The sequence below is a fragment of the Coturnix japonica genome, chromosome 22 (assembly GCF_001577835.2).
Source record: "Coturnix japonica isolate 7356 chromosome 22, Coturnix japonica 2.1, whole genome shotgun sequence".
NCBI classification, from domain to species: Eukaryota; Metazoa; Chordata; class Aves; order Galliformes; family Phasianidae; genus Coturnix; species Coturnix japonica.
This window is the reverse complement of record NC_029537.1, coordinates 3,668,183-3,690,638: the sequence shown is the minus strand read 5'-3', so window position 1 is coordinate 3,690,638 and position 22,456 is coordinate 3,668,183. Positions and strand designations below refer to the sequence as shown.

The following is a 22,456-nucleotide window of genomic DNA, read 5'->3' as shown; positions in this document are numbered from 1 at the left end:
TTAACAGATAAGGGGTAGGGCAGCATTGCTGATTTAAAGACAAGAAGGATGGTGAGGTGTTCTGGTGTTGGCCAGGTGAGGATTAGTTGTGCAGGGAGGTGCTTCTTTGTTTTTCCCTCTATGCTCCATGACTTATTTGCAGCTTAGTGGAGCTGTGCTGTGTGCTGAGATGTGCAGTATTCCTTATCAGACACTATAAGGACTTACACCAGGGAAAATGTCTCCTAAAGGCCATGAGACTCTTAAGAGCAGGAAAACACAGAGCATGACTATTGAAGTAGCAGTGACATAAAGCAGGTTGTGCTTTTGGGAAGTACCTCATACTGAACGGTGTCTTGTTTGATATCCAGGTCCTTAGTTCTAAACTCAATGGGTGATTGTATTTTTGGAGTGTTTGGACAGAAAGCAGTGAATTAATTCCTCTATCAAAAACAAAACTTGAGAATTGATGGATTCTAAACTTTCTTAAACCATTCCTGCTTTGTCTCTCTTCATCCTGCAATGGATGTGGCTGCTCACTGAAGCACAGCTGCAGGTTTGTAAGATGAATTGTTGGGTTCTTTTGAAGTATTTAAAAAGAAGGAAATTGATTCTGATTTTGAGTAATGAAAAAAAGGGTGAAATTTCTTCCTAGTGGGAGAAATCTGTTGTTTGCTCTTTGGTTTGGCAGATGTAAAGGAGCAATTAATTTGTAGATAGTACAAACAGTTCCACTTCCTCTTCCTAGAATGGGTGGTGGTGGTTTGAGGCTGGCTGACCCTGATAGGCAGCTCTGCTCACCACGGATGTCCCTCCCATCGGCAGCAGCACTTGTTGGCTTTTGTGGCTGATATGCAGAGAGCAGCCAGGGGAAAAGATGCTCCTACCACCACAAGTAGCTGCAATTAGCAAGTTTTGCTTTATAGCATTGTGCTGTTGGGTTGTTTCCCTATATCACTTAACTGTGGTGACAAGTGTACCCTGGTTGGTAGCACTGGACAGCAAGGATGAGCACAAACGTGAGTATCATTCAAGGACAAAGCTGACAAAGCATGTAATATAATTCAGATTCAGTCCTTCTGCTGTTGTGACTTCAGGGTATTGAGGTGCATTGTGAGGGTATGAATTTAATGTGGGGGTGAGGGGGCATATTCAGGTTGTAATGATAAGTGGGTTGTGTTAGTGCCATTTCAAACCCTAACCAGAAGGGCATAGTAACCCTCCTTTGTGCCTGCAAAGGGGTAGAATAAATAACTCAAAGTTGTATTTACTTTGGAAGGGCTAAACTGACCTTGCGAACTTGTATTTGTTTGCTGTAGTTTGGGTCACTGTACATTTCTCCTTGTACGTTGAAAACAAAAACCAGTCTTTAAATGCATGAATGGAGGGGGGGAAATCGATCATTAGATTTGCTATACCTCAGTGTTTTAATTAGCTCGGATATCATCTTTTTACACTGACTGAACTCCCTTTTTCCCCTGACTCTAGGCCCTATGAGAAAAAGGGAAAGCTAAGGATGCTGGAGCAGAACAATGGATTTCTCTTTCTCTTTCATGCAAGGGATCATGGGAAACACAATTCAGCAACCACCTCAGCTCATTGACTCAGCCAACATCCGCCAAGAGGATGCCTTTGATGCCAGCAGTGACATTGCTGAAGATGGTGGACAGACACCATATGAAGCTGCCCTACAGCAAGGCTTTCAGTACCCGACACCCACGGCAGAGGATCTGCCCCCCATTGCTAATGGCTACCCGGCCGCCATCAATATGTATGAACCTCAAGCCAAATTCCAGACGTACAGTCAATATCCCAATGGTTCAGCCAATGGTTTTGGTACAGTTAGAAACTTTAGTCCCCCAGAGTATTATCACATGGAAAACTCGAATGCGAGGCCACATGAAGTTCTGGAAAAACCTTCCCCTCCACAGCCACCCCCACCACCACCTGCAGTGTCACAGACGGTGATTCCAAAGAAGACTGGCTCACCAGAAATCAAACTAAAAATAACCAAAACTATCCAGAACGGCAGGGAATTGTTTGAGTCCTCTCTTTGTGGGGACCTTTTAAATGAAGTCCAAGCGAGTGAGTATGCAAAGGCAAAACATGAAGGGAGGAAAGAGAAAAGGAAAAAAAGTAGCAAGCACGACTCTTCCCGATCGGAAGAGCGCAAGTCACACAAAATCCCCAAATTAGAACCAGAGGAACAAAATGTAAGTGTGATAATAGCTTCAACCATCTGTATGCCTGATATTGTTGGTAGAGGATGCTTCTTCAGCGGTGTTTTTTTCCTCGCTTCTGGGTATAGATGTAATTAGACTTAAGTTTGATGATTTTCCTATTGTATTTTTAACACGATGTTGGTAACGCAGTCTTTGTAAATAACCAACATGCAGATTTGTCTCATTATTGTGGATATCCTTCATCAGTCCTTCCCTGCTTCTTTGAGACTGCATTAATTAAGGTGGAAGGTTATTTGGATATACTGTCTGAATGTTTTCCTATTGCTTGTTACAGTACAATGTTGTTCTGTGTAGGGGTGGGGAGGGTATTTTCTGGATGATGGTGCTACTTTGAAGTTGAAATAAGGAACCATCACACTTGTTTTGGGGGCTTGTGGTCGCTTTTCTCTTTGCTACATATATCTTCTGTTTGCTTTCATTAGTGCTCTGCTTTTGGTTTTACTGTCCCCTTATGCTGTTTGTGTTTGTTTTCCTTTCTTCCTTTTCATTGTTACCCATTTCCTAGAGACCAAATGAGAGGCTTAGCATGCTGTCAGAAAGGCCAAGAGAAGATGCACTGTTGGAGGAAGCCCCGGTTAGTACCTGCACTGATCAGCACTCTCTGGTGTATCACTGTTTTGGTACCATTTATGACTTCTTTATTTGTCAGATAAATGAGCCACCATTTCTTTTAAAATGCTTCTTAATCACTGTTGTGTCACAGTGTCTCTTTTGCTATAAGCACTGTCTTATTTTCTCCTAAACACAATCAACTTCTTCATCAACTTATGAAGGAGCAATTTATTTTTGGTTTTTGTTGTGGTTTGTTGTTATTTTGTTTAGGATTGTTGGTGCTTTTTTCACTGTTGCTTGTCTTGTTTAGTCAGTGGCTGTTGTGTGTAGATCTGAGCTGTTAAGCTTGTGTTGTTCTCTCTAGGTGCAGCAGTTCTTGCCTTCTCTTCCAACACAAGTGAGCCATGACATCAAGTTTCAGGTTGGCGATCTGGTTTGGTCCAAGGTGGGAACGTATCCGTGGTGGCCTTGCATGGTTTCATGTGATCCACAGCTTGATGTTCATACCAAAATTAATACACGAGGTAAGGGAGGAAGGTCACTGCCACAATACATCAGGTGTCTCTGGTTGTTTCTACATTAACACAAATCTCATCTTTGAACTTCCTTTGTGGGTTGGGGTTCCTGGTCTGTGTGCTGAACAGGACAGTTACTGTAATGCATAAAAGTAGTGCTTTTTAAATTGCCTCCACAAATGAGCCTATGCAAACTAGGCTTGAGCACTTTTCTGAAGTCATCATGCTTATGAGAAGACATCTGATAAGTCTGAGGACATCCAGTGTGGGCAAGGTGTACTCATCTTCCCATCCTGAGCTACTCTGAGTCTAGGCCTGTCCTATTTCTGAACTCCATAAACTAACCTTGGTGTTTCCAACTGCAGCGATTGAGCGGTGTGGAGGAGGAAAGTGTAAACTAAACCAGAGAAGCGACGTTCATAAAACTGCTTACTAGAATTTTTCAATTTCAGGTGCCCGTGAATATCATGTTCAGTTTTTTAGCAACCAGCCAGAACGGGCGTGGGTGCACGAGAAGCGAGTTCGGGAGTACAAAGGACACAAACAATACGAGCAGCTATTGGCAGAGGCTGCTAAGCAAGCCAGCAACCATTCTGAGAAACAGAAGGTATGATGAGCACTGGTTGTGTAGAGGGCTATCTGCAGTGCCTGTGAAAGTGAAACTCGTGGGGGCAGTTCTGCAACAGTAGTGCTTTATTGTGTAAAGGGTTGTTTGCATTTCACTGGCAGAAGTGTTACTCACAAAGGTAACTCAAATGTTAGGGTGCTACTCCTTTTCCACTGAAGAGCTTGATGGCTTAACTTCTTCCTTGTGACAGCTGTCATCCTGGGCACAGGAGATGACTTCACATCTTTGTCAGAATCTTAAATAAAAGTAATATCTGTGTGTTCACTTTTAACCACTTTTCTATGTAGACAGAGAACTGAAGTCATTATTTATGCCAATCAAAATGCTGTTGTGGAAGGAGAAGGATTTATATGGGAAAAATATGGGGGATTTAAAATGTAGATAAATGAAGTTTCATCTCATAGCAGACTCATAGACTTTGAATGCTGTCTGCTCTTGTCTTTCCTGAGTTTATAGTTCAGGACAGGCACTTTCAGTGGTGATGGTCATTCAGGCCAACTAGTGTCTGCTCATATTCCGAGCATGGGGTTTGCTGTGCACCTTTCAAACATGTCCTGTAAATGGAAAGCAAACTTATATCTGTTGCCTTTGAGGTGTAAGGACCCTCAGGATGCTTCAGTGTAATTAGCCGCTTGTCTTTGTTCCTTAAGATTCGCAAACCAAGGCCACAAAGAGAGCGTGCTCAGTGGGATATTGGTATTGCCCATGCTGAGAAAGCATTGAAAATGACTCGGGAAGAAAGGATAGAACAATACACCTTCATTTATATAGACAAAGAGCCAGAGGAGGTTATGTCAAAAGCCAAAAAGACCACTGCTTCTAAATCAGAGAGCAAGAAGAACCGGCGTCCAAAGCCAGCATTGAACACCCAGCCAGAGCACGCCAACGTGGTAACAGGATCACCTTCCAGTGCAGAGCTGCGAAGGCAGAGCCAACGGAGGCACTCGAGTGCAGAAGAGGAAGAGCCACCACCTGTGAAAATTGCATGGAAAACAGCTGCAGCTAGAAAATCCTTACCAGCTTCAATAACCATGCACAACTTGGATCTTCAGAAATGTAACATGTCTCCAGTTGTTAAAATTGAACAGGTTTTTGCTCTTCAAAATGCTGCTGGGGATGGAAAACTCATCGATCAGTTTGTTTATTCCACTAAGGTATGTACTTAGTGTAGTGACTCCTCTTTAAGTTATTCCAAGTTTATCTTGTTGCGGAGCTTAAACCAGCATCCATCGTGCTTCCACAGTGCATGTTTCTTTCATTGCAGAGATTAAGTTTAACAAAAGACAGGATCCTCCAACAATCTTCTGTTGTGTTAAACTCTTAATTTCAGTGCATCCCAAAGCCTCTAGCAGTGACTGTATTGATTGTTGGCCAAGGAGCTCCCTGCAGATGGTCACACATTTGCTGATGAGTTGTTCAAAATGCTGAAGCTGTTTAAGTTCCAGCTTCTAATTGAAATAATGGAATTCTCTGAAAGTCTTAAAAATCAGTTTACTTGTGGAAAACAGATGAATTAACAAAAGTGTTAATAAAGTATTGAAAACTAATAACTCCATTTTGCATAACAGACTTCTAAAATGAGTTCTGCCTCCTAGCTTCCTTCAGGTGCACAGCAGCTTCTCGCAGTCAGTGTAAGGAAAAGGTTTAGGACTATTTCTCTGCCTCCTTCTTCTGCCTCTCTACCTGGAGAGTATTTATTTCATCCTAAGCATTATAGAGAAGGTAATGTTTAGAAAAGTCACTGGATTGTTATTGTTTTTTTTTCCTTTATATAAGGGGAGATGGAGAGGGATGGAAAGTTTTGCAAAGAAGCAGTTCAGTAATATAGATCACATATATGTGTTGCATTGAAGGTTTCTGTTCAGTGTGAAGATAGATTAATATGCCTGGAAGCCATAATACATTTAAGTAGGCTGACAAAATCTTTTTGTATTGTGTTGTTGGTTTGTTTGTTTTTTTTAAGGGAGTTGGTAACAAAGCAGAAATAAGCGTCAAAGGGCAGGAGAAGCTTAATTCTTCATCCAGTCAGAGGAATGAAAAAGCAACGTGCAATGTGCAAAATGCATCCTCTCCTGAAACTACTTCTGGATCAGCAGGTAGGCAGAGTGCAGGGGCGCTTTGGGCAGTCTGCCGTTTAAATTGACATGTGAAAACTGGCATTTTCTTGTTAAATAAAAATGATTTTGAACGTCTTTTCATTTACATAGCAGCCCTACCAAACATGGCTAATACGGCACATGATGAGCCCAGATGTTTGAGGAGCATGAGGTGTCTAACTGATGTATTTTAGCTGGTTAAGCCTCAGAGCTTTCAGTGCTTGCAACTTGCAGTATCCAAATCAAACTATCAGAAGGATAGATGCCTTGTGGGCAGCAGATGGCAAGGCAGGACAGCATAGTAGGCATGTGTTAGCAGAGTACTGTGATGGATTTGGCACTGAGTATACAATATGACAGTGGAGATCAAAGGAAGAGAATCTGGAAGTGACACAGTTTAGTAAGGAATGGTTTTGAATTGCAATGGGTGCTTTACCAAACTTTGTCAATGAATTCCAGTATGACCTTTGTAGAGGGCAGTGATTTTTTTTTTCCTGCTTCAGCTCACTCCATCAGCAGGATGATGCAATGCTTGGTTCTGATGTTGGTTTTTAGGGGCCCCATCATAAAACAACGATATTTTTGAAGTATTGTCTGAGGAGAATCACTGAAGCAGATAATGGAGCTTGAGACTGGAAAGGGAAAGCCTGGGACAAGCTATTTGAAGCTTAATTCATAGTACAGAAGTAGAGAAGAATGAGAGAAAAACGGATTGAGTGCTCCTTGATTTAGATCAGAATACCAATGGGGTTTTTTTGTGTTTTGATTCTGAGGAATAGCTAATGGGGATTGGTCCAAATGGGTTTTACCTTCTGCCCACCAGCAGGAATTTCACTCAGCAGTGAGTTCTCTCAGCATCATCAAAAGGAGACATGTATCCCACTGGGGAGGAGGTAGAGATGTCTGAAGGGATGTAGTTCAGGTCTTCCTAAATCAATAGATTTTCAGGTTCCTCCAGTCCCTGTCATGTCTTCTGTTTTTCATGTATTTTGTACAGTCCATCAGCTGTTGCTTGTTTGCTAATGTGCTGGTAGAAATGACTTTGGTATGGTCTCAAATTGTTTTATGTTAGGTGTGTAGAAGTAAATTTTAGGTTGCAGAAGAGCACATTGAGTTGCTGTCATAACAGGATGAGCTATGACATGACCAAAAAAACACCCTAAAAAAAGCAGCAGATTTGTTACAGTTAAAACACACAAAAAAGACGTGACCACAAAACCAGCTGGGAAAATCTTGTGGAGTTACTTGGTGTCACTTCTGCTTTGACTGTTTCTTATTACTCCCTTTCTGGACATAAATGAAACTCCAGGTCAGATGTCTCAGTGGTCAGCATGGGTGGGAACAATTTCCTCTGCATACTAACTACGCTTTCTGTACTTTGTTAGCTTTTAGGTAAGCTTGCTTAATGTATACTATGTTCTGGGCTGTGTAGGGCTTTACAATACAGGCTGAGCAGACTGGATGTTCTGTTTCAAGTGGGGTTTCCCAGTGCAAGAAGGATTTCCTCTGCTGGTCTTGGCAGTGGCTCTTCTAATTTTAATTGCTACAGTTGCTTCAGCTTTTTGAAACAGTTGTTACATTAATTGCCTTGTAGCTGCAGAGGTGTTTTCTGCTTTGTTTTCCTTACCTGGAACTAAAAGCTTCACCTTCACAATGGCTCTTCAGATGTAGAGGGGTGAGAATTCTGAGTCTCTCTTGTCTTTTCTTTCCACTTCCATAGGTTTTTTGGATACGTAAAACTCCACCTGATAACACCTGTTACAGTGCATGGGGCTTTCCTTCAGTACACACTGAAGTATGCAGTCACATTCAAAGCTGTTCCCAAAGTCCAGGCAGTTGTTGGTCCCTTCTCATGGAACGTAACTACAAAGTCCTTTTTTCAAACTTAAGGTCACTGGAGCTTCAGGATGCCTTTATATTAAATATTTTACACAACCACTCTGGGAATCCTTAATAATAACCTGCAGTTAGATATACAGAGTTCCATAGTGCTGGGAGAATAATTCTGTGACCTGAAAGCTGGTAATAAGAAAGCAACTATGGGAATTCCTAATGCCTCTGCTTTCCACATACAGCTGGAACAGGATTGACCTGACCTTGTCAGGGTGAGGTAGAGTGATGGTCTGAAACCTGTCCTGAAACTCTGGATCAAAATGCACATGCAGATGGGATAGGAGCATTGTGGAGGTGATGTGCTGCATCCTTGGAGAGCAGGGATGGAAAAAAAATGCCTGTTGCTTTGATCGATAGTGTGTATAATATTGGCTGAAGGCAATAACTTGAGGGTTTCTTCTCTCATACAGGGCTCTGTGATCTCTGTGATCGCTGCTTCTGTGCTTTCTGTTGAGCATTTAGATTCCATAGTGATAGCACACATAACAGAGAGGTTCTCGCTTTACTGTTTTTTGGTAGCCCAAGTCCTGGGTGAAGTCTCACACCCCTGTAGGACCCACAGCTGTCTGTGGGAGTGAAAACTTGGAACCTGGTTTTTGTGTCTTCCATTTTTGGCTTGTTTTAGTTGAAGAAATTGATTGTGGACGCCTTCCATAAATACCAAATATGGACTATTTGGTTAAAAATTAACCAGAGCAAGGACTGAGAGGTGTGTCTTGCAAATCCATTTGCCTGGCCTGGATTCCAGCTTGTTCTGTACTGTTACCAGTGCCTTTATCTGAAGTGACTCTTTCTTTCTATGAGAACCATAGCACCAGTTGGCAAATAGCTTGGAACTGAATAGAAAAATAAAACAATCAAAAGGACAAAGTCTTGGCTTCGTTAATTCAGCTGTCGATTTGATGCTGAACATGATGCTGTAGCTCAGAATTACAAGTATAATAGAAACCTTTTTCCATCTTCAGGTTCTGTAGAAAAGAAGCAACAGAGAAGATCGATTCGAACCCGCTCCGAGTCTGAGAAATCCACCGAAGTTGTGCCAAAGAAGAAGATCAAAAAGGAGCAGGTTGGCTTCCTCCATGTAGAGAGTTAAAATATATTGTATTCATAAATGTTGTGGCTTATATTAGTGCCTTTTTATTTTTTCTCCATTTTTTTTCCCCATCGGGTTTCGTTTTGGACTATCCTTCATGAAATCCCCTTGTCAATACCATTGCTGTGACTCTGCTACTGGCATCTTCACAGTATCAGTCAGGCTATGGAAAATGGGAACTCAATGATGCAAGACTCCTAACGAACCTGCCATGTTTTCTTTGAGATTTCTGTTATGAGCAAAATGATTTTGTTTCAGTAACTTCTATTTGATGGAATTACCACCAGGTTCCTTCCTTTTGCTCTTGATTTAGCTGCTGGTTTGTATTGAGGTTTTGTTTTTCAGATGAAGTTAGACTGATTAATCTGACCACTTTTGAAAATGGACTCTGGGAATGATTTAATAGTCAGACTTCTGTGTTGGCAGATGTCACCAAAACAGCTCTTCTGGGATATACATTTTTTTCCCCCCTTAACTAGATCTAACGTGTACAGGGCATTCCTTTAATCTGGATGTCAGACAGACAAATGTTGTTGCTTTAAAACAAACAAAATTTCTGCGTGAAAATGAATAGGAAAGTTCAGCGAATGGACATAATTTAATGTTAAAAACTGAATATGCTTTTTTAACAAGTTTGTCAAAGTTGTTGGTTCTTTTCCTTACGTGGTCAATTTTCACTCTCCGCTTTCCTTTTGAAACCAGAGGATTTTATGTGAAATGTTTCATAGGATAGTTTTTTCCAATGAGGATTTTATAAAAGGGGCAATTGGGCTCCAGATTTTATATGGGAAGGGGAACATTTTGGGGTTTTCTTTTTTAGCTCTTTTTATTCTAATTTATTCTTTGCCCTTTACACTTTATTTTGCACTTCATTCATTCAGAGGTTGAAGGTAGACCCGGACCCAGTTGCTTTTTTTCCACGTTATTCTTTTGATGTCACAGCATTTACATCTGTGCTCAGCAGCAGAGTGTTCTAACTCTGGAAAACTGCAGAAAGAAACTTGAAAGCAACTTAAATATTGGGGTGTGAAGCACCCCACGTTCCTTTCAGCCTCTTGTCTGGGGGTGTTGCAGCCTCCGTGTCTTCAAATGTTATTTTATGTTCCTAAATATTTCTTAATTTAACAAAGGTATAAGAACCAACAATATGAGTTTCATGGACCCCAGTTAGCTTTGCTTGCTTCTATTATCCAGCTAACTAAGATAATGAACGTTAAAGTGCTTTTCTCAGGAAAAGTGTATAACTAAAAATTAAACACAGATGCACTGTAATGCGCGTAACCTTGAATGTATTAAGTTATATTAAAAGAAAAAAAAATTACTTATTACAATTATGCAACAATATTTGTTACCCAAAGTCAAGTTTTCTTGCAACTGATTCCCAAATTAGTCTGCATCGACTTGGTATAAAGTTATAACTGGAACGAGTACAATTAATGGGAAAAACAAAATGTTAATGCTACTGTTACAGTGACTAGTGGAGAAATAAAAGTGATTGTTTAGATTTTATATTTGTATTCTGAAATGTATCCTATACAAATCCTTCTATTGTATGTTTTTACCTATTGTACAACAAAATAAAATATTTTTTAAAAAAATATAGAATAATCCTTAAATATTTACTAAATGTGTTTCTACGTGCATATGTAACCACGTTGTAAAAGAAGTAACTTGTAACCCTTAACCTTAAAACCAGGACTTAAGGCAACAACTTTCCTCTCTAATTATTATCCCTTCACCAAATTCTCATGTTTCATGTACGTTGGCAGAGCAGATTGTAAACGTGCCCTACTGATAGAGGATCGAGAGCCTGAAGTGCTTTTGCAAGACTGTAAACTTGTCTGCTTAGGTGTGTACTGACATTGAGTTTCCAGCTGTATAGAGCTCTGCAATGCTCTGTGCCAAGTCCATGCCCCCATCCCCGTGGCCTTGCAGCACTCTATACAGAGAAGGTCTGTGTTTCCAGGAGCTTGGAGTGCATGCTTGGTGGATGTGCCTTAAATGGCGATACGTTAAGTGTCTCACTAACCTGAGTGTCATGCCTGTTAAGGTCAACTTGTGCTTACGCAGGTGTGGGGTTATACAGAGGCATCAGGGTTGGCTGCCACACTGAACCCCGCTCCTGCCTGCTGGACACGGCTGAAGTTTTCTGTCGTCTTCATGCAGAAAGGGAGTGACTGGAAAGGACCTTGCTAGTGAACGCATGGCTGCCTTGTCTCCTGGTACTCAGCGTAGGCAGCTAGGATTAAATCCAACAGGACAAGAAGGCTCGCACTGAGGAGGGGATGACAGTCTGCACATGAGTTCAGAGATGCTAATCACTTAAACTTTAATGTTTTCTTTTTAATACTAGGGGAAAACAATTCCTTTGTTTTTAACTATGGATTTTCCTATTCAAACAGGTTGAAATGGTTCCACTGACAGCAGTGAAGACAGGCCTGCAGAAAGGTGAGTCACACACCCAAACTTCATTGAAAATTCCTGGCTCTTCATCACACTTTGGCAGTGGTTTTCATCCTTTGTGAGCTACAGAGGTCTTGAAGCTTTCTAGTGATGAACGTGGCTTGGTTTGGTCAATTGCTTTGGTTTTTCATCGCTAGTTGGAAGGATTGTTATGTTGCTCATGTACTGTAGGCACTTAATACGATTATAAGATGATGCTTTTGCTTAGCCATATTTTAAAGATGAATGATGAGGAGGTAATCTCCTGAGGGCTTATCCTCTGTTGCACACAACTTAGTAGCTTCTTCTGCTATGTCATTGTATTCAGAAGATTGTCACAAGGACTTCCTATACTGATTCCCAGTTAATTAAGTCTTTATAGAGGATTAAGCTAGTATCAAAGTTGCAAGCTGAAAACTAAAATTAGCAAATAAAGTCCATTTTCAGGCTGCCTCATCTTCATTTTCCTTTATTCATTTTAAGGAAAAAAGAAAAGGAAAAACACGTATGTTAAGACTAATTTTAGCGTGTTGTGTTAAGGTGCCAGCGAGATTTCAGATTCCTGTAAACCTTTAAAGAAGAGGAGTCGAGCCTCAACTGATGTAGAACTGACGAGCTCAGCTTACAGAGATGCATCTGACTCTGATTCAAGAGGACTCAATGATTTACAGGTAAAGGAATATTGTTTCTCACAGATGTGTCTAATTAATTGATATATTAGTCTCTTCGGTTGCTTGTTGCTAAGTATGAGTATGGTGTTTCCTTCTATCTTGGTCTTTTGTTGTCTAAGAAGTAAATCATAAGCTTTCTTTAATTACTGTTTAGTTCTAACCCTGCACATTACATCATCTTGCAAACCAAATTGATCACTGACTCATTTTACTCTTGGAGAAGTTGTTAGACATTTTTTTTCTCATCTAGGTAAAAGATATGTCAAAAAGGCAACATTTCTTGTGTCGTAGTGAAGTCCGACAACTTTTCAAGGGTATTTGAACCTCCTGATATGCTGAATAATCTTTTAATCAGTGATGATGTAAAATATTGTTTTTCACAGTGTGGTTGTCCTTTGAAAGTGTCTTGTTTGAGTGCTTTGGACTTTCCCTCTTTGTAGGGTAGTTTTGGAAAGCGTTCAGACAGCCCGTCGGCTGCAGTCGATGCTGACGCTTCTGATGTGCAGTCAGTGGACTCCAGCTTATCCAGGAGAGGAACTGGAACAAATAAAAAAGACACTGTTTGTCAGGTAAATGATGGCACCGTTAAAGGAACCGTAAAGATGTTTTGACTGTTCCTGTTAGTTTGAGACAATAGACTTAGCAAATCATACTAGTGATTTGTGTTGATATCTTAGAATATCAAGGCTTTCAGGACTCCATGATCTCTCCTAAGAGAGCTTAAGAATTAGGAATTCTAAGGAGAAGCTTGTCTTTCTATCTAGGTGTGAGAGAACTAGGATGTCAGGTGGATCTTGTAGAGCCTCTCTTTCCATTTTGGAGAGACTCATGCTGTTACAAGAGAAAGCTGCCATAAATTCTGGGATTGTTTTCAGCCCATAGATTTTGTCAAGTCTACTTTGGGATGTAAGGCAATTCTCCTAATTTATTGTGACTCTGTTTAAGATCTGTGAGAGCTCTGGTGAGTCACTGGTGTCCTGCGAGGGTGAGTGCTGCAGCACCTTTCATATGGAGTGTCTGGGCCTGAAGGCAATGCCGGAGGAGAAGTTCTTCTGCACAGAGTGTAAAAATGGTGAGTATGTTCCCATGGTTGAGAAATGGGCAAGGATTTGCTGCTCTGCCACAATAGGATCAGAACAAGCTAAGGTTTACTTACAGGACCTTATAATGTTTCAGTTTGGTTTATTCTCTTTTAACCTCTGAGACCAGATTTTCACTCTCCTCATAGTAAGCATCTGGTAAAGGTGTAACAAACCAAGAGTACTCTCAGCATAAAGCAGCTCAGGCTAAAAGTAATTCAGTAGTTCCTATGAGTTATAATAACTAACAAACACCTGTGTTGGTCAGAGCAGCAAAGTTCTGTTCATTTCAGGATGTTTTTCTCAACAGCATCTGCATCTCAAAGTACTGACAGCTACACTCAGGCTTCTCTATTTCCTTTTTTTTACAAGGAGAACACACGTGCTTTTCTTGCAAACTTCCTGGCAAGGATGTGAAGCGCTGCTCTGTCAGTGCATGCGGTAAATTCTACCACGAGGCGTGTGTGCGCAAGTTTGCCACAGCTCTGTTTGAGTCACGAGGATTTCGGTGCCCACAACATTGTTGTTCTGCCTGCTCCGTGGATAAGGACATCCATAAAGCAAGCAAAGGTGAGAGCAGTGCTGACACTGAACAGCAGGAGGAAGGTCAAATGCATCACCACAATGAGTCTGACTGCCAGTAATGCAGCAAGAAGGGTTTTGTTCTTAATGGAGTCGTTAAATCTGTTGTGGGTGGGGAAGCAGCTAGCAGCCTGAGACCATTGGTCTGAGCACGCAATGCTGAAGTTGTCTTCTGTTGCTGAGTTTAATGTAAGCCAAGGGTTAGCAGCACGAGGCTGAGGAGTTCACTTTATCTCAGGACAGTTGGGAGTGACTATTAAAACAGGGAAAAAAAGAATCTGTTTAGATATGAACTAAAATAATTAAGCCTTAAAGCAGACACTGGAACATTTAAACCATGTGTTTTTTCCTAACAGAGTTCTGAAGTGAAAGCTAACTTTTGTGAAACATTTTTCAAGGTGTAAATGTCTATAATCTAGCACTCCGAGTGGAATAAAAGTCAGTCTTGCGTCTGTCTGTGGTATCTTGTACCATATCTTGACTCCAGGGTGACACGGTGCGTTTTTCTGCATTTATATTGAACAGGTCGCATGGTGAGATGTTTCAGATGTCCCATTGCCTATCACTCAGGAGATGGCTGTATTGCTGCAGGAAGCTTATTTGTGTCATCCCACATTCTCATCTGTAGTAACCATTCCAAAAGGAATCACTCCTCATCAGCTGTAAATGTAGGCTTTTGTTTCGTTTGTGCAAGAGGTGAGCACAACTGTTTTATTCCTCCCTCTGTTTTATAGTTCTTCTATTGTCACTTGTGCAGTTTAATGATAAAAATGACGTGAAAGAAAACATCTCTTAGGGCTGTGAGGGATTTTAATGCTTTGTGTTTTGTTTTTGGTTTGGTTTTTTTGGTGTAGTCAGCAGTTCATGTTAAGCTTCCACTTGCTATTTTGGTCCCTCACGTTCAGTATTCAGAAGGAATGCTTCTGCTGCCAATAGAAAAGAATAGATCCTGAGCCCCCAGTTCCAGCCATTGCAATCTGAGAATGAACATTGTGTTATCATTCACTGTTTGTTAAGCAGAAGGGGGATTCTTCACCACTCACAAATAGAAGCAGTTGAAATGTTTAAGGCTGGGAGTGAGGTAAAAAACAAACCATTTTAAGGTCGACTTACCATCATGTTTGAGAACTTTGCAAAGAAAGCATTTTCAATACCATGTATACAAGTTCCATGCTAGGATTTTCCATGTGTCCATTTTTTTTTTTCCTTTTCTTTTTCTTTCCATTTTTTACTTTTATGGCTCTCCAGTCATTTGACTTGTTCCAAATAGCAAGCTGAAAAGTTTCAGCTCACCAGTTACTCAAGCAATGCAAAAACATTGTTTTCTCTGGTGAAAGAATGAGTGAGGCTACATGAGCAAACATGCTGGATGGGTTGCATTGAGTTCTGTCTAGTCATACGTGGTCAACATAGGGCCATAAGGTAAGGACAGCATCTGTTGGAAAGGAAGTGCTCAGAGGGAAATGGGGAGCTGAACAGTCTAGAAATACTTGGGCATCTACGTGTGAGAACAGTTACCTGGTTAGTTTTAGTTGATGTTAGAAGGAGATACTCTGTGTTCAGATGCAAAACATGAGTGAGGTGGGAAAATGCAGTACCCAGTCATTACAACTTGTTCATCGTGAGATACTTAAAGCATTTAAGACTTCTTATTCACCTTCCTGAAATATCCTTCATTAAAGCACTTCATAGTTCATTGTAACTGCATGCGTGTAGGTCATCCTTGCTTTAGGAGTTGTTCTGTGCTTGGCAGGCAGGCAGACACCATTCTGTTCTCATCAATTCTTTAGGTACCATAACTCCAAAACTTCTTTTCAGCACTCAGCTCTGTGCCCCTCTCTCAGGGGAATGAGTTGGTGGCTATCTTTGGTGCCTCATCCTCCATGCTTCCTCAGGTCTCAGCTGTAACACTGTTCCCAGAATTATTGGCCAGATGCTTCTGATCTGTAGCTCTGGCTTTCTGACCCACGCTGCTCGACTTGGAGCAGTGTGAGTAAACTCTTCTCAGTAGAGAAAGACAGAAAAAAGCATACAGGCATCATTTGAAATAAAGGCACTTAGCAGAACAGAGTGCTTGACTCCTCCAGAATGCCTGACGTGGCAGCTGTGGGGAGGCTGTTAGTGCAGATCTTACCTAAACACAAAGGATGTAGGGCAGAATTTCCATCCATTCTTTAACCTCTGCTACTTGCAGAGCCACCCAGCCTTACTGTTACTTTATTTATTCTAAAGCAATTATAAAAGCAAAATGCTTTTGTAGCTAAGATCTTGGGTTTCTAGGAAGTGGGGTGGTGAGTTCCGCAGCTGTGGGGCCATGTGGAGGACTTCTGTTCTTCCAGTCTGTAGCCCCAACTGCTGGTATTGCCTTAGAAGTGGCTGTCATCACCCAGCTCTTCATTGCTTTTACTCATTTGGGAGGGTGGTTTGCACACAATGACAGTGGGTTGCTTTTCTTGTGCTTTCCTGTAATTGCACAAATGTAAAAGCACTATTGAAGTTCCACTTAGGAGAAGCTTTATTCACTGCAGGTTTTTCCAGTTACAATTGAATTTAGTCTCTCTGACATATAACCTCTTTCTTAGCGAAGAAACTTTGTCCGACTTTTCTTTTTCTTCATTTTATCTTTTTTTATTCATTTACACATATGTGCATTATAGGTGTTCATTTGCTTTATTTTATTTTCTCCTTTACGGAATCATGGGTAGTTTCATTGCAACTCATCTCTTTCTGTTTGTTTCGTATAGGGCTGGTAGTGCAGGATCATTCAGACCCCCTGTTCAGTTCATATGCCTATAAATCCCACTACCTACTGAATGAATCAAATCGTGCTGAGTTGATGAAATTACCTATGATTCCTCCTCCTTCGTCAGCTTCCAAAAAGAAATGTGAGAAAGGTAACCAAAATAGTTTCTTTCTCTTTAATTTACTTTTGCTTTTTCTATTATTTCTCTATCTTTAAGTCAAACAAGATATGTCTGCTTGTCAAGCATCACTTACTGCTTTTCAGTAAATTTCACTCATTGATTATCGTGAGCGTGTGTTCATGTCGTTGGCAATTTTATTATTATTTTTATTATTATTATAAAAGGGCTTAAAATAATTGCTGTCACTAAATTCTCCTTGGAAGAGGCGAAATCATTTTGTATCTGGCCTAGATTACTCCACCATCAGGAAGCTGTTCACACAGCAATAGGAAGAAGAGGCAAATAGAGCTCGGTACCATTGCAGTTCAGTGCTTACCTCGATGGTGTACAGACCAACAACTTCTTAAACTGATTTTATATACAGAAGAAGAGGGGAAGCCTGTTTCAGATCTTGTAGGTAGGCTAAGCCAAGCCCAAGGGAATGGAGGATTTTTCAGGTGGAACATCAGTGGGTGCTGTTGCCATTCCAGAGGAGATGCAGAGGGAAGCTGATGAGGTTGTGCTGTGTATGTGTGTCTTGCAGTCCTTGGGCTGTTCCTCTCCTGCTGCTTTGCTGGGCAGGAGGGGCTGCACCTCCAGCAGAGGGGTTTTGTCCTATGGAGAAAACAGGACTGAGGGTTTATTCCCAGGAGAGGGAGCTCACTTCATGCTGGTGTGGGTAGAGCTGGAGCATCTCAGAATGCCTTGTGGGAAGATGCGTGTTGTTTCTCTAAAATACTCAGATGCTATTTTATTCCCCACAGAAAAGGTGCCCAATTAACCATTCCAAAGTTAGGTTATTATCAGTGTTGCTAGACTGATGGCTTTCAGTAGTTTCTGTAAGTCCTGAAAACAAGAATTATTTTGAGCCCTCTGCTTAGCTTGAGCAGTATCTTACTAATGCATCCTGAGAGCGATTTTCTTTCTTGCTTAGCATTGAGAGATTTGTTTGATTTTGCTTGAGTTTTTTTTGTTTTTTTTTTTTTTTACATCTTCTGGCATTTTACCATGTTGGATAATGCTGTGATAATTTACACCGGGTCTGTATTTCCTCTGAGATAATAATTGCAAAAATTACTTGAAAAGTTAAAGTTTGACTGTGTTTGGGGAACTTTGGAAAGCCCACATGGTTGGATAATGCTGTCTGTAGCAGAGGAAATACAGTATTGATTGCGTGATGTATTTGTTTAAGGAATGCTTATTGCAACATTCAACAATCAATTAATGTAATGACATACTGGGAAGTCTATAGGTGGACAAGATTTTCTGGTCTATGTTTGAAAGTTACCATTCATGCTTCTTTTCCATACAATGACTGAAAATTCCTTGGAACAATCTTAAGTATCTCCCAGATTTTTGGTCCCTGGGACACAAACATTCAATGACTATTTTTTTTTCCCTGCTCTTTAAATGCATATATATCCATGTGTGTATATACATATGTGTATATATATTCATATAAAATACTGCAATATGTGTGATTTACTGGGACTTAATGTGTGAGCTGCTCTGGTTGCTTAGGATGGCTTAGAGGTGAGCTGTGGCTCTCCATGTGTAATCCATCTGCCAACACTTGTGCAGGTGCTGTTGGCCACGCTGCACTGATTTCCTTTGTAAAGGAACTTTTGGGATGGGGACAACTTCTGTGGTACCACTGCATTATGTTGAATTATATTGAGTTCATGTTACTCATGCCCATAATATTTCCCTTTTCTGAGATGAACAGATTGATAATGAGAACTCTTTCTATGATGCCATTACTACAGAAAAGCATTGATCGACCTATAGGCTGTGGGTTTGGGTTTTTGTAATGCATACTAACTGATTGCTAAGGGATTCAGTCATCACAATGTTGATTGAAAAAGTATATCTTTAGAATTTGGTTATTTGTCACCATTAAAGTTTTGACCATCACCAAAGACATTAAAGTTAGTGTCTCTGCTTCCATCTGTAGTGCTTCCTTCGAGTGCTTCTATTGCCAATGTTGCTCACCTTGAAAAGGCATTTGTTATTTAGTACGTGGCTGATGCAATTAAGAGCCACAATTTGCACATTGAAGAAGTGCACTGCAGTCTTTAGTTTTAATTCAACATTGTAAGTTTGACTTCATCCCTTTCTTCTGGCATATTTTCACTGTGGAGCAAGCAGAAGTTGAGAATGTATGACTAAAACTTGATATCAGTTGCTGTGCACAAGAAGAGGCAAATCCTTTCTTCTATAAACCAGACAGGGTTTCTTTGTTTAAAGGTGGAAAACTGTTGTGCTGTGAATCCTGCCCAGCTTCCTTTCACCCTGAGTGTCTCAACATAGACATGCCTGAAGGATGTTGGAATTGCAATGACTGTAAAGCTGGCAAGAAGCTACGTTACAAGCAGATTGTTTGGGTCAAGCTTGGAAATTACAGGCATGTTTACTATTTTGTTCTCTTCTTGATGTTTTGTTTTAATGTCCAGTGCAATCACAGGAGGATAATTCAAAGTAGCTCAGTCAAGACAAACAAGAACTTGAAATATAATCATTGATTTATTTCATTTCAGCCATCACTGTTGCCCTTCAAATTGAGCTCTCCTGCTTTTTCCAGACACTGAAGGATACTCGATTTCACTTGCATTGGCTCTGTAGAGTGCAATAGCAATGTGGAAAACCAGGAACTTCCTTACACAGCTTGTCTTTGCTCTTTGTCAGCTGCAAGAATAAAAGCATTTGTAGGTGGTCTTAAAAATCCATTCTTATGTCATGTTCTCACAAGACACTTCCAAAGTTTGGAGCAAAAGCTTTAAGAATGAAGGGCTCCTGCTGTTTTGTGTGGCACTTGGCAATGCTGCCAGAAAGAGCCTTGGTTTAGTAAGGGAGGAGTTCATCTCTTTGGGAAAGGAAAAGTGGGTTTTATTTCTCCATTGAGAGAAGTAAGCTTGGAGGCTTAGGCTGTGGTTCCCAGAACTTACAAGTGTCCTTTCTTTGTGCTTTCAGGTGGTGGCCAGCAGAGATCTGCAATCCCAGGTCTGTGCCTCTCAACATACAGGGCCTCAAACATGATATCGGGGACTTCCCAGTATTTTTCTTTGGTTCACATGACTACTATTGGGTACACCAGGGCAGAGTTTTCCCTTATGTTGAAGGAGATAAAAGCTTTGCTGAGGGGCAAACTAGTATTAACAAGACCTTCAAGAAAGGTAAAATCAAACAAAGTTTATAGTGGTTTATGACAAAAATTCCACGTGTTTGTGTCTCCATCACCACTTAACCTGCATGGGAGTATTATGTGACTGGTGTTCTGTGTTCACATAAAGCTGCAAACATTGTGTAGATCCCTTAACTGTAGATAAAAAAGTATTTTCAGTGCCTGCTCATTGTGTATTGTTGTGGGCAGATTCACTTCTTCCACAGTCTGGAAAATGTGAAGATGGTGCATGGGATCATTGTTCAGTATCTCAGTTTCTGCTGAGAAGTATCTGATAAAGTTAGATTCATGATGTAGTGCAATAACTCATTTTTAACTTTCTGGATTTTTTTGTGTATATAGTTCTATTCCTACTTTAAAGGAAAAAAAAGTGTGTTTGATTAACATCAGCTGATGTTAATTGCTTCCTATTTTGAACTCCCTCTCTTGAACAGCACTTGAAGAAGCAGCAAAGCGCTTCCAGGAGCTGAAAGCACAAAGAGAAAGCAAAGAAGCATTAGAAATTGAAAGGAACTCAAGGAAACCTCCACCATATAAACACATTAAAGTGAGTTGGCTTCTTTCTTTTTTTCTGTTTATGAGTAAGCTAATTGCACGCTTGCAACAATTTCAGCTTAAGGAGATTCACATGAATCATTTTGCTGTTCTTTTCAAGGGTCTTTTGTTATTTTATGTTACCAAAAAACATTCCTTTAGTAGTCCAAGTTAATAGTTGAAGATCAGCTCGACCTAAGGTAGAACTTTGCTGCTTGCAAGCTGCTCTCATCCCTCTTTAGTTACATGCTGGCTGAGTGGTCAAAAAGGTTGTAACAGCCTACTTAAAAGCTGTGGAGTCTAATCCTTTCCAGCAGCTTTGGATGTGTAGGGCTTCATATTTTTCATATGAAGTTCTTTATTGTGTAAAGAAATCCTGTACTCGATAAAGTTGTTCAGCATCTTTGTGCATTGTCCTCAGTTTTTATTCTTTTTGTCCTCTGTTCCACAGTCCAACAAGGTGATAGGGAAGGTTCAGATTCAGGTGGCTGATCTGTCAGAAATCCCCCGCTGTAACTGCAAGCCATCTGATGAGAACCCCTGTGGTCTGGAGTCAGAGTGTCTGAACAGGATGCTGCAGTATGAGTGCCACCCCCAGGTGTGCCCAGCGGGAGAGCGGTGTCAGAACCAATGCTTCACCAAAAGGCTCTACCCCGATGCTGAAATCATCAAAACCGAGCGGCGTGGATGGGGGCTCAGGACAAAAAGGAACATTAAAAAGGTAGAATTCAAGTGAACAGATGCTGTGGTAGCCATCAGTATGGTTTTATTTGAAAGTCCTGTGACTTAAGGAAATACACACACAATTTCACTACTCCTAAGTAAAATATATTGTGTTTAAGATGCATAACTTGTGTAAGTGCAGCGTTAATGGTGAAATCTGTTCAGCTGTTCTGACAGCGTTGTCATAACCTTGATATTTACTCACAGAACAAAAGTCAGTTTCAGGTGACTGAGTTCAGACTCCATGGGTGGAGGGGATGAGGTGGCTGTCATATGTTTCTAAGAGGAATGAACCTGTGTATGTTTTCTCATCTAGGCAAAAGGGAGAGCTCAGTGTGGAGGGACAGTCTGAATGATGATTTGTTTCTGTGAATAACACCAGTGAAGGTGATGAAGTCGCAGAGATTTGGCACAGTAGGTCACCTTACGCGTGCCTTTATGTTTGGTTTCTTTTACTTTTCAGGGTGAATTTGTGAATGAATACGTTGGTGAGCTAATTGATGAAGAAGAGTGCAGACTGCGAATTAAACGTGCCCATGAAAACAGCGTCACCAATTTTTATATGTTAACAGTTACAAAGGTAAATACTGCAGTTCTATTCAATAGAAATGGTCGAAACGATCTCAATTTCATAAGCCCTTTTTTGTAGGACTAACTTTGGAAAACTTCCCTATTCTTACTAATGTAAATTAGTATGTTTTTTTTTCCCTTCTTAGCCTTTAAGTAGTTACTTGTCAGCAGGAAACTTTATTGTTATAAGTACTAAATGCAGTCTGTGATATTTCTTTGCCTTTTCATCTGAAGGATCGGATAATAGATGCTGGCCCAAAGGGGAATTACTCTCGCTTTATGAACCACAGTTGCAATCCAAACTGTGAAACACAGAAATGGACAGTGAATGGTGACATCAGAGTTGGGCTGTTTGCTCTTTGTGACATTCCTGCAGGTAAGAGGAGATAGCTCTATTGTGTGCATGAGTTTCTGTTCAAATCCAAAGTTCCTAACTTTTACCCAGTAAAACTGTTTAATCCAATTGAGTTTTAATCTGTTTAATCCAACAGTTTTAAACATCAGAACTTGGTCATGTGTTGAGGAAGAAATGTTGTTGTTTCAAGCCTGTTTTCCTCAGTGTCAGCATGGACAAATTGTTCTTCTTTACATTTTTAGGTATGGAGTTAACATTTAATTATAACTTGGATTGCCTTGGGAATGGTAGGACTGAGTGTCATTGTGGAGCAGAAAACTGCAGTGGTTTCCTAGGAGTGCGTCCAAAGGTATGTGGGTGAAAATTGGATCTGTTTTCCTCCCTTGAAAGTCTCCAGTTATGAACTGTAGTACTGCC

At 40.6% G+C, this 22,456-nt stretch overlaps 1 protein-coding gene across 5 annotated transcripts in view; it reads left to right on the top strand.

Annotated features, from left to right (window-relative positions):
- Positions 1-22,456, top strand: part of NSD3 (nuclear receptor binding SET domain protein 3) — a 33,558-nt gene that overhangs the window by 4,683 nt on the left and 6,419 nt on the right. For 2 of the 5 annotated variants that reach the window (XM_015883076.1, XM_015883081.2), the window contains exons 2-22: positions 1,468-2,192; positions 2,728-2,796; positions 3,139-3,298; positions 3,742-3,896; positions 4,568-5,071; positions 5,881-6,013; positions 8,872-8,972; positions 11,402-11,447; positions 11,982-12,112; positions 12,553-12,681; positions 13,058-13,184; positions 13,564-13,761; positions 14,299-14,469; positions 16,518-16,667; positions 18,924-19,080; positions 19,647-19,849; positions 20,292-20,404; positions 20,843-21,112; positions 21,578-21,694; positions 21,919-22,060; positions 22,282-22,388. In XM_015883076.1, the coding sequence (XP_015738562.1) occupies positions 1,512-2,192; positions 2,728-2,796; positions 3,139-3,298; positions 3,742-3,896; positions 4,568-5,071; positions 5,881-6,013; positions 8,872-8,972; positions 11,402-11,447; positions 11,982-12,112; positions 12,553-12,681; positions 13,058-13,184; positions 13,564-13,761; positions 14,299-14,469; positions 16,518-16,667; positions 18,924-19,080; positions 19,647-19,849; positions 20,292-20,404; positions 20,843-21,112; positions 21,578-21,694; positions 21,919-22,060; positions 22,282-22,388 (3,864 nt within the window). In that variant the 5' untranslated portion in view covers positions 1,468-1,511. Of the gene's footprint in view, positions 1-778; positions 999-1,467; positions 2,193-2,727; positions 2,797-3,138; positions 3,299-3,741; positions 3,897-4,567; positions 5,072-5,880; positions 6,014-8,871; positions 8,973-11,401; positions 11,448-11,981; positions 12,113-12,552; positions 12,682-13,057; positions 13,185-13,563; positions 13,762-14,298; positions 14,470-16,517; positions 16,668-18,923; positions 19,081-19,646; positions 19,850-20,291; positions 20,405-20,842; positions 21,113-21,577; positions 21,695-21,918; positions 22,061-22,281; positions 22,389-22,456 lie in introns of those variants that run through there. The other 3 variants (XM_015883078.2, XM_015883079.1, XM_015883083.1) reach the window with 3 other exon arrangements.